Source organism: Oncorhynchus masou, chromosome 15, assembly GCF_036934945.1.
Source record: "Oncorhynchus masou masou isolate Uvic2021 chromosome 15, UVic_Omas_1.1, whole genome shotgun sequence".
Taxonomy (NCBI): domain Eukaryota; kingdom Metazoa; phylum Chordata; class Actinopteri; order Salmoniformes; family Salmonidae; genus Oncorhynchus; species Oncorhynchus masou.
The window spans coordinates 62,770,613-62,782,874 of record NC_088226.1 but is presented as its reverse complement, the minus strand read 5'-3'; the positions used below and the strand labels follow the sequence as shown (position 1 = coordinate 62,782,874).

The 12,262-nt window shown below is 42.1% G+C and overlaps 1 protein-coding gene across 1 annotated transcript; it reads left to right on the top strand.

The window, feature by feature from the left end:
- The first annotated feature begins 9,955 nt into the window (after window positions 1–9,955).
- kbtbd13b (kelch repeat and BTB domain containing 13b) lies at window positions 9,956–11,625 on the top strand. Its single transcript, XM_064987503.1, has one exon. It carries the CDS (start codon window positions 10,072–10,074, stop codon window positions 11,554–11,556), a length of 1,485 nt encoding a protein of 494 aa, XP_064843575.1. The 5' UTR covers window positions 9,956–10,071; the 3' UTR covers window positions 11,557–11,625.
- Window positions 11,626–12,262: the final 637 nt, after the last annotated feature.

Below are 12,262 nucleotides of genomic sequence, written 5' to 3'. Positions count from 1 at the left end.
TATAGTCAGAGAGATAATTCAAATAGCAAATAATTTTGTTGGTAATTCTATTCAAATACATTATATTAATTAATGATATATTATACATTTGTGATACATTTTTTTAAATAATTTGTTTTCTTCACTTTCCTGATGAATACTAATGCAAAGTAATAAAAAGTGTTTTTATTAACTTTTATTTAATTGCCTGATCCCTATTTAAGTTAACTTCCTTTTAAAATTTGATGTCACAAATGTGACTCCAACTTTAATTAAAGGAAATATTAAAATGGTGATGTACATGTAGATTAGCCTGGCTGACGCGACCCACGTGGCTCACAGAGCAGGAAGAGCTGTGACACACTGGAGGACTTTGAGAGTTAGTTGTTAGCCAGACTACATTTAGATGTCGCTAAAGGGGAAATCAAGGATATTGTTGGGGGTGAGGAGCACCAAACCCCATGCCTATCCTCCTCCCCCACTCCATTGGGATAAAAATGTGACACCACCATGGTGAAAATAAACATGACAACATTTACCATAGGAACTGATCAGGAGAACAAGTAGCTCACCCTCAAGGAATTACTATATTCTCTATCAATCTATATCTCACAGAAAGCTGCTGAGGGGAGGACAGCTCATAATAATGTCTGGAATGGACTAAATGGAATGGTATCAAACAGATGGAAACAATGTGTTTGATGTTTTCGATACCATTCCATTGATTCCGTTACTATGATCCCCTCCTCCCCAATTAAGGTGCCACCGGCTGCCTATCAGATATTTATCAAAAGATAAGATTAAATACAATGGAAATGACGAAGACAACAACAACAACAACAAAAACAGCAGATGTTACACCAAGCTCTTCCTGACTTTCAGTGCTCACTAGGTCGGTCCCATGGCACTTTCACAACAGTGTTTACCCTGGTATACTGGCTGAATGCCCAACCTGCCACTTATAGTATCATGGACATCTGATCTGATTACCCCAAGTTGCCTTTAACTACAGATCTAGGATCAGATATACCCAACCTCCAAACCAAACCTTAACCATAAGTGTGATACAGAAATATCTCACCCTGGATGGCCATTTCGGGGCAACGTCTACCTACTCCTTCCTTTTAAAAAATGGCTGCTGTAGTGGATGGGATAATCTGCCCCATACAATGCAAAGTACTTTAAGACCTTGTAAAATGCACTGTGCACATATGTACTATAGGTCACTATAGGTCACATCAACAGCTGACAATATATGAATATATGACTGAAATATTGTCCGTGCCAAACTCAATGCCCTTAAAATAATCCACAGAAGAGACCACTGACACACACTGCTCTTCTGTTGGTGGAGCATGTTCCCTCCCTTGGTTTTTGGTTGGTTGTTGACCACACACCCCTCAGTGGATATGTTGATTTGTCAACTCTCCTTTGTAGACTGTCATTGAACTCACACACACACACACCTGTTTTATTGTTGTTTGTTGGGTGAGAAATCAAACACACATGAAACTGTCTGACACTGACACACACTCAACACACCATTTACTGTTTGCATTCACCATGCTCTTGAACACAAGGCTTTTCAATTGTCTGTTTTTATCATGTGATTTAAAATTAGATCAATCATACCATGAAGCAATCATTCCCTGAATATATCACACCACGAAGCAATCACGTAATGAAGCAATCATATAATTAAGCAATATATTAGTCACGCATTCTAGGTGGTATTCTTGTGTGAAAATTAGAATGTAAATTTGTTTGAGTGACAAGTATACTTGAATCAGGACTCAGAAATATCCACTACAGACCAATGTTGCCACACACCTGCTGCATGACAGCTGCCTTGCATGAGTGGATATCCACTAAGCCCTGCCAAATAGTGACCAGAATATGGAGGCATGCTCTAAGTAAGTATGATATCATTACAGGTCATTCACCTTACTGCCCTCTCTCTCTCTCTCTCTCTCTGTCTCTCTCTCTCTCTCTCTCTCTCTCTCTGTCTCTCTCTCTCTCTCTCTCTCTGTCTCTCTCTCTCTCTCTCTCTCTCTCTCTCTCTCTCTCTCTCTCTCTCTCTCTGTCTTTCTCTGTCTCTCTCTCTCTCTCTCTCTCTCAATTCAATTCAATTCAATTCAAGGGGCTTTATTGGCATGGGAAACATGTGTTAACATTGCCAAAGCAAGTAAGGTAAACAATAAAAATTAACAGTAGACATCACACATACAGAAGTTTCAAAACAATAAAGACATTGAAAATGTCATATTATATATATATATATACAGTGTTTTTACAAGGTACAAATTTGAAAGGACACAAGATAAAATAAATAAGCATAGATATGGGTTGTATTTACAATGGTGTTTGTTCCTCACTGGTTGCCCTTTTCTCGTCTCTCTCTCTCTCTCTGTCTCTCTCTCTCTCTCTCTCTCTGTCTCTCTCTCTCTCTCTTTCTCTCTCTCTCTGAAATGCAGAGTGGATCGCTTACAATGCCGGCAGGCCTCCTTTCATTGGCCCTGGCACTGACGTTGCTCAATTCGGTCTTTGGTAGCTCAAGTTCATAATGCACCTGGAACTGGTGCTCCATAGAGCTAGCGATGCACGTGCACTGATAATGACCGCGATTGGAATGATCTAGCTAATATTTAGGGTGTGCTAGGGAGATTACATGGTGGGTAATCATTCTGTACTTTGTTTTTACTCTCTCTTTCTCACACACTCAGCCAACTGTGTGAACTCTGGGTTTGCTGTTGTATTGGACTTTTTAGTGGCTCTATGACATGATGCTCGAGATGTGAGAAAAGAGAGATGACACTATTTGTTGAGCTGGAACTTTTACATCTGTTAACATATGAATATCATTAAGAAAAAAGATGTTGGCTTAATTTTAGTGTACACATTTTAAAGTGTATAGAAAGTCAAGTTAAATATCTATCTAGCAAATTTGCCCCATCGTAGCCTAGCTCGTCATACCGAGTTTTTTTATTTTATTTCTATAGTTTGAATGATTGTGTTGGTAAACTTGATCATAGAGAGAGTTTGAATGGTTGTATTTGTACAATTGATCAGAGAGAGAGAGAGTGAGAGAGAGAGAGAGAGAGAGAGAGAGAGAGAGAGAGAGAGAGAGAGAGAGAGAGAGAGAGAGAGAGAATAACGTTCAAGTCAAATTGCATTCAGTGTGTGGTTGTCATGCTACATGTATTCTTATTGTATGGGAGAACATTCTGAAAATGGCAATCTAAGTTTTATATATCTATTAGTAATATCCCTTTCGTTTTTCCCACCAGCGAGTCAATATCATTTAAGGTAATTTACTGAGATGTCATTTTCACCGTTATTCCCATGCTGATCTATTCAGTCTTTTGATGAGAGGGTATTCCTCTCTGCCCAAACACACACACGTCACACACACACCAAGGTTGGCACAATTACCATATAACTGTGTAACCAACGATTATTGATGAAGACCGTGAAAATTAAATCACCCTCATAACCGTAGATAAAAAACTACAATTGTAGACAGAACAACTGACTGTAGACTGGAGGGCAGGGCATTAGTGCGTTTCTGCTGTAACATGGACTGTACAGTAGCGGACGAGAACATGTGCTGTCTTAAAACATTTCATTTTTGTTGCTATTTGTGCGGTTATTACAGTGACAGCGGTCATTCAGCTGACCAGCAACTGTCATCCAAAATTCCATGACCGTCACAATCCTAACACACACACATGCGCGCACACACACACACTAAGTCTAATATTACATCAGATCAATCTGGCAGTAACCCCCCCCCCCCCCTACCATTGCACCTGTGACACTACATCCATTTCCAACCCCACCCCTTACCCCTTCCAACCCCACCCCCCACCCCTTACCCCCTTCCAACACCACTCTACTCCTATTGCGGTTGTGCCCTCTGTGACCTCTCTGTGCGTCAGTGACTTGTGACTTGCCCGTCTCCCCCAACCCCTCGACCACCTGCCCCCCAATCCCACTCAAGCCCTTATTTACAGTCCAGGGAGGTCACCCTCAGAGTGGATCTATCTTCTCTAAAAATGGCCCCTAAAGGGCAGCAGAACCTGTTGTGCCAAAATAGTAAAAGCTATAAAAATGAATGACTTAATTTATTTGTTGTTTGTTACATAATACATAGAATCAATTCGGACTAAATTGTCAAGCTTACAAATGACACTATCCAGAGATATTGTATCACATTTTTGGGCAAGCCAAGAGTGGGAGCCAACGACATCATGCTTGACAACCCAACACCCTACTGACTGTGCCAAAGGCTGTACACCTGTTATCAGGGTCCTCTAGTACTGAGTTAAGAAGCAACATTGCTAAACAAAATTGGCCTGGCTGTGGCATAATCCCACCTCTGACACCAATTGTAACAAATGTGGGTTACAGGACAACAACCTCTCCCTCAATGTGAGCAAGACAAAGGAGCTAATTGTGGACTATAGGAAAAGGAGGGCCGAACAAGCCCCCATGAACAACGACGGGGCTGTAGTGGAGCGGGTCGAGAGTTTCAAGTTCCTTGGTGTCCACATCACCAATGAACTGTCATGGTGCAAACAGACCAAGACAGCTGTGAAGAGGGCACCACAACACCTTTTCCCCCCCAGGAGAAAAGATTTGGCATGGGTCCTCAGATCCTCAAAAAGATCTACAACTGCACCATCGAATCCTGACCGGTTTCATCACCGCCTGGTATGGCAACTGCTCGGCATCTGACCATAAGGCATTACAGAGGGTAGTGCGTAAGGCCCAGTACATCACTGGGTCCCATATTCCACATCCAGGACCTATATACTTGGCGGTGTCAGAGGAAGGCCCAAAAAATTGTCAAAGACTCCAGTCACCCAAGTCATAGACTGTTCTCTCTGCTACCACACGGCAAACAGTACCGGAGAGCCAAGTCCAGGACCAAAGGCTCCTTAACAGCTTCTATCCCCAAGTCTTAAGACTGCTGAACAATTAATCCAATGGCCTCCCGGACTATTTATATTCACACCCCCACCTCTCCCCCGTTTGTTTTTACACTGCTTCTCTCTGTTTACTATCTGTTCATGTACATGTACTAACATGTACCCCCGCACATTGACTCCGTACCGGTACCCCCTGTCTATATCCTCATTATTGTTATGTAATTTTTTTGTGTTACTTTTTGATCTGATTAGGTTTTTTCTTAACTTTAGTTTATTTTGTAAATGTTTTCTTAACTCTATTTCTTGAACTGCATTGTTGGTTAAGGGCTTGTAAGTAAGCATTTCAAGGTTAGTTCTACACCTGTTGTAGACCTGCGCATGTGACAAATAACATTTGATTTCATTTCATTTGATAGCCTGTTTGCTGCTGCTGACTAAGGGCCTGGACAGGGATGGTTAGTGACTAAACAGTGTCAGTGCTTCACCACTGGCAAGTTATCATTCTGTCATCCAAATTCCTAGGTGTCAGGCTCACCTTCCAAGTGCGTAATTCATGGGGGGCTAATGTGTTCCTATCAACTTTTGAGGTGTAACAGGGCTACACGATACATCATAAATAAGCCCTTAACTCGTCCTGATGTGATAGAGTTTCTCCCTGACCTTTGGAGGGAAAGTCACCATTGCACTGTTCGCTCCTCCTTAGACGTCCATGAATGGAGTCCACTCTGTTTTCCACTCTATGTTTTGAATGAAAGTTATGATAGTAGGCCTAGATTAGGATTTCTCTATACCACAACCGCTATGAAAATACAATCCAACAAAGCTTGACTGTAGTTTCCGTGGTTGAGGAAGAGCAATAATGACAAGCTAAAGAAGACACTTCACACCTCTGTTATATCAGAGGACAGTAAGAGCTCTCTGCCAGAACATATATGCATTTGCTGGGATTACAATCAGTGGGTCCTGTTACGCTCTGTTGTTCCAGCCAAGGGCATAGGTAATGAGAGGAGCCACAACACATGACATACTTGGTCACAGTGTGAGAGTTTGTGATTGAAAGGGTCAGACTAAACAGGAAAAAATCTCCACTACGTGGGTCTACTTTATCATGCTCTGGCACCTTTTGGACTTTGAGAGGACTCAAATTCCTTTGCCTACGTTTACACTTTAGAATGCAATGCTTGCCTGCACGTGCAAACACCAGATAGGCACAAATCCTTATGAAACTCCAGGGCCAGATTTATTTTTTTGGGGGGGGGGACTCAATCGGGGTTTCAACTTACTATTTTGAGTAAGAATAATAGAGTACACCAGGTGCAATTGTGAAATTTGGTTGTGCATTCAGCAGTTTTTCTCTTGTTATGTCAGTCATTGACAGTCACTCAATTAGCCATGTCAGCTAACAATTTTTAGATTGGTAGTTAGTTTAGCCAGTTATCTAAACATGTAGTAATCATGGCCGAAAACTGACCGAGCACGGAGGTCATGTGCCCAGGGACCTGATCTCCAGGGGGCCCCCATTGATTTTGTTAGTCATTTTCACTCAGATATTGTCACGTTCTGACCTTTATTTCCTTTGTTTTGTCATTATTTAGTATGGTCAGGGCGTGAGTTGCGGTGGGCAGTGTTTGTTTTTCTATGATTTGGGTATTTCTATGTTCCGGCCTAATATGGTTCTCAATCAGAGGCAGGTGTCATTAGTTGTCTCTGATTGAGAATCATACTTAGGTAGCCTGGGTTTCACTGTGTGTTTGTGGGTGATTGTTCCTGTCTCTGTGTTTGCACCAGATAGGACTGTTTAGGTTTTCGCATGTTTATAGTTTTGTTAGTTTATTAATGTATAGTTTTTTCTTTATTAAAGAACCATGAATAGAAACCATGCTGCATTTTGGTCCGCCTCTCCTTCAACCCAAGAGAACCGTTACAGATATCATGTTAACATGGCATAAGTCATGGCAGAACTTGTAGAATTGCTGTAAACTTGCTTTAAAACTGCAACATTTTCTCTTCGCCCCATGGCAAAATGTGTACAATTGCAGGAAATGTACTTAAAACATGTTTTGCCCCAAGGTGTGGAGTGGGAAGGGGCGTACCGAATCTTGCTTAAGGCCCCCAAAAGGCTAGAGCCGGCCATGTGAAACTAATTTCATAAACCTTTTATTATTTGAAAATTCTACACTTCACGTAATGCCTCGTTCAGTTGGTGCAGAACAATCTGGTTATGAGAGTCCCTGGAGCTTGTGTGTGACCCAGCTTTCATAATAGTCTCCTTACAAAATAGCATTACAACACAACAGCAATCCAGTCTGATACCAATTACTTTTAAAACTGTGAAAGTGTGTGTGTTTGTGTGAGAGTGTGGTGGTGTTGGGGGTGCGGGAGGGGGAGGGGGAGGACGGTTATCCAAACTAAAACATTGAGGTCATGTGACTTCTGCCTCATTATTCCGCTTCACTTTAACTCGTCATCTTAACTGGTTGGCTGACAGTGGTCAGCTGACTCTTCCTCACTACCGCCCCCCACCTAGTTGTTTGTGTTGAGGTCTAATGTGAGTGTTACAACATCTGTAGACTAGGAAGTGAACAACATACAGCACTGTGAGAAGTATATGACTTAAATCACCTCTGATTGTGTCTCCCTATGTTGCTAGTTACATCTTGTCTTAATAATGTTGATAGTACGCATGTTGTGGTGCTTCATGATAATTTCACAGGGTGACAATCACTGTCTCCTTCAAGATATGAATTTATGTTTCCTGAATACTGTATGACTCTGTATATATATATGTAAATACAGTATAGATGTGTATATATTTATGTGTATTAAAGGGGCAGTCTGCAGATGCTACATACATTTTTTATTTTTTTAGTTAATGATATATACCCATTGATTCTTGAAGAAAATGACTTATAAATGCCTCATGAGCTTATTTCAACTGCCGTGCCCCATCAGAACCCCAAACATAAGCTTGTCTTATTCCAATGTTTGTAAACAAAGCAATTGTAAACAAACAGTATACAGCTTCTTAACATATACCTTTGATTTCATGGATGGCCTGTGTTTTGGGATTGAAAGGACTACATGGGAAAACATCTCCACTATGTGATTCTACTTTATCATCCTCTGGCACATTTTGGACTTTGAGAGGATTCAAATTCCTTTGACTACGTTTACTCTTTGGAATTCAATGCATGCCTGCACCTGCAAACACCCTGTAGGCACAGACGCTTGTGAAATTCATTTCATAAACTTTATATAATTTGAAAATGCATATAATAGCCAACACTTCATGAAATGCCTCGTTCAGTTGGTGCAGAACAATCTGGTTATGAGAGTCCCTGGAGCTTGTGTGTGACCCAGCTTTCATAATAGTCTCCTTACAAAATGGCATTACAACACAACAGCAATCCAGTCTGATACAAATTACTTTTAATGCTGTGAAAGTGTGTGTGTTTGTGCGTGCGTTGTAGTAGTGGTGTTGGGGTGCGGGAGGGGGAGGACGGTTGTCAAAACAAAAACATTGAGGGCAATGTGACTTCTGCCTCATTATTCTGCTTCACTATGACTCATCATCTTAAATGATTGGCTGACAGTGCTCAGCTTACTCTTCCTTACTACCGCCCTCGACAATGGTCAGCTGACTCTTCCTCACTACCAGCCTCACCTAGTTGTTTGTGTTGAGGTCAACATCTGTAGACTAGGAAGTGAACAACATACAGCACTGTGAGAAGTATATGACTTAAATCACCTCTGATTGTGTCTCCCTATGTTACTAGTTACATCTTGTCTTAATAATGTTGATAGTACGCATGTTGTGGTGCTTCATGATAGTTTCACAGGGTGACAATCACGGTCTCCTTCAATATATGAATTTATGTTTCCTGAATACTGTATGACTCTGTATATATGTGTAAATACTGTATAGATGTGTATATATTTATGTAAGTCTTACAGCTGTGAAATGCAGTACATAAGCACATGTTTTAGTCGCTATGAGTGACTAAACTCAAGCTTTCAACAGCACTTAATTTTGTCAACATGACTGACAGTCATACATTATGATGACCATGTGAATGGATTTAAGCCTTGAGTGCATCCACGTGGTGGTGCGTTGCACAGGAGTACAGGCATGAGAAGACTCTTGACTTAGATTAGATCATGTGACCTCCACAGGTCAGAGCTCAAAGTGCAACAACAGAGAAGACTGTCGTCTTGGAGGCCAGTTTCCATGGAAATGATGGCTGGCACCAGAAGGGCCATGCTGTCTGGGTGAGTGAAGCTAATGAGTTTCAATAAATGGGGCTGAGGGTTAACTTCACGAAGAGACTTTAATGCAGTTCAGGGCGACCTTTGACCTTACAATTACCCCGTTTCCACGCTTCCGTGCTTTGTTAATTACCTTTGATTACGAATGAGAGTGTAGCAGGCTGCTTCCTCATCTGAGAAGCCCCATTAAAGTGTTATTAGAGATGTTTAATCTGAAAGGCTTGTTGCCATTGTGATTGAAATTGAGCTAGAAATCATTACCATTTACTAAAGCAGGGCTTATTCAATAGATTGAATGTTTATCTTTTAAAATGTGGGTCATACTATTCCATGGTGTGGTTAATGGGATACATCTTATTTCTTAGTAGCACACGTGTAATATTTTATTTGCTGCGTACAGTAACATCTCCAGTTAGTTGCATTATAATTAAAGGTTGACCTTACTGTCCTCCAGAGTTCCGTAGATAGCTGTAATAGCATTAAACTGAACCCTCAAGTATAGATTAAATTCATTTGACCTAAATTGACATTTCTTTGTCCTTTACCATTGTTCATGAATGACAGAGTTGTCAGCAAACACAATATTCTTGATGTATTGCATTTTTAACAGATATCCCTGACCTCCTTTTTGGTGGGACGCTGTTTGCTTTTCTGACCTCAACACGCAACTGATGTCTGTTGCTGGTCCTGTGCTATGTATAGCTAGTGCTATTTCCATAGCTGTGAAAAGAATGGAACCTCCCTTTGGAGTAGACCGACTATATGCAGACACACTTCTGTTTTGTTCCGTTCTAGAGAGAAGTCTTTCGGAAATGTTGTCATCTCTTGTTCGTTTAACTAAGTTTGTGATTGAAATATTATCCGAAATTATATAATTGGAGGAATAACAACAGCAATGTCTAACAATGAGGCTATGGAATGGAACAGCAGTGATAATGCAGTGCGCAAAAGGGATTTGCCATATCGGGTCCCAGGACATGATTTAGGGATAGCCAAGTTAAAGTTAGTAGTGGAGGGTTCTGTTTTTACAGAAGAGAGAGATTTCCTGGTCAAGAGCTGCGAGTATTTCCAAGCTCTCTACCGTTCAGGGATGAAAGAATGCCGGCAGGAGGAAATCCACTTGAAGGGTTTGTGTGCTCGAGGATTCTTGATCGCACTGGTGGTTTTACGAGGCAAGAGACCTATCCTGGATGCTGACGAAATCGTGGAGGCCATAGAATGCGCTGCCTTCCTGCAGGTGGAGCCTCTTGCCAAACATCTCACAGACCTGATCGACTCTGATAACTGTTTGCTAATGTATCACACCGCAGCAACCTTTGGCCTAATGACCCTCTACCATGCTGCTGCACTGTTTATCCGGAACATGTACCATGACTTAGAGGTCGAAGTCAGGAAAAGCTTACCGACAGAACTAGTTGCGTATGTAGAGTCACTGGTTCCTAGTGCGTTTGTAGCAGTTGGAGCCCACTCGACTTGTGGTGTGGATGAAACCATCCACGCTGGCAACAGGACTTTGTGCTACCTGGACGATGAGGGGAAAAACTGGAAGGTCCTCACAGACCTACCCCTAGAGGCCAGTACCTCTATGGCCGGACTGACCGTTCTGGACAACAAGCTGTATATCGTGGGAGGGATACAGGTGCAGGGTGCCCGCAAGTACGCTGTGGACACCTGCTTCTGCTACAGTGTGGAGGTTGACCAGTGGAGCATGATAGCCAGTCCAAAACAGTTGCGGTACAACTTCTCTCTCGTGGGACTGGATGGATGTCTTTATGCCATTGGGGGCGAGTATGAGCGAACAATCATGTCATCAGTGGAAACTTATGAAGTTGCGACTGGAAGGTGGTCATTTGTGGCACATTTGCCTCGACCAGTCACCGGAGCAGCGTGCACCAAGGGCATGGGCCGGATATTTGTGTGCTTGTGGAAGCCCATGGAGACCACCGAAATCTATGAATACCTGCCCAGGACAGACCAGTGGTTGCTTGTCAGCACTTTGATAAGGCATCAGAGCTACGGCCATGCCATGGTGGCTCACCGGGATAACCTGTATGTCATGCGTAACGGGCCACAAGATGACTTCCTGAGATGCATGATGGACTGCTACAACCTCACCACAGGCCAGTGGACAGCCTTGCCAGGGCACTTTGCCAATAGCAAAGGCTCCCTGTTCACAGCCGTGGTGAGAGGCGACTCGGCTTACACGCTGAACCGAACCATGACTTTGGAGTACGCTATTGAGGGGAAAACGTGGAAGCCCAGGAACCAGATGAAGGGTTTCCCAAGAAGTGGCTCCTTGTGGACATTTTTTCTTAGGCTGCCCAAGGGACGCAGAGGGTCCATATTGAATGGCATCCCAGATGGATATGGACAATGTTGAGAGAAAAGATTCCCCTGATCAGATCTGACAAATTCCCTTGAGAAGATGAGGTAGATGGGAGCTTACATGCGATAATTAATTGCCAGCTGAGCAAACCGGCGAAGGGATGGATATAGTCTCAGAGTACGACTTTGAAAAACCAAACTAAACATTGCCTCAATGAAAAGACCTACAACTGAGATAGTTTCAGATATATTTGGACTTTCATGTGGATTTGTGTGACCGTTTCTTGAAAGTGTGAATTATAATAATAATATGGTGGCTGCTAATTTTTGTCCTACTTCACACATGTACAAGTGTGTTTTATATACGTGTTAGTTGGAAATGTGTTTTCTTTCATATCCCAACTCCCCCTGAGACACCATCGGAGAGTGGGACCAGGGTCAGCCATTATCAAGAGTTGATGTGTGACATTTTTCATCACTGTGTGTTGAATATCCAGGAATGCGATATATGTCTCTTTGAAATAAAAAAGGACACAGGTCGGCACTCTGGGTGTTTTTTTCTTCCAATTACGTTTTATTTGTAATACAAACAGTAAGATATAACAGTGGAAAATCCTGTCATAACCTTGTTCAAAGGGATATTCGCATTTTCAAGTGGAGGAGAGCTTTCATGGGTCAAGTTAGGACAACAACGCATTCAAGGCTCAATTTAGGCGAACATTGTAAAATATCTTGATTAAGCTTGGTGTAAAATAAGCTTG

What these genes read in the sequence shown, in the direction of transcription:
- kbtbd13b (XM_064987503.1), top strand. Translation starts at nt 10,072, where the DNA reads ATGTCTAACAATGAGGCTATGGAATGGAACAGCAGTGATAATGCAGTG.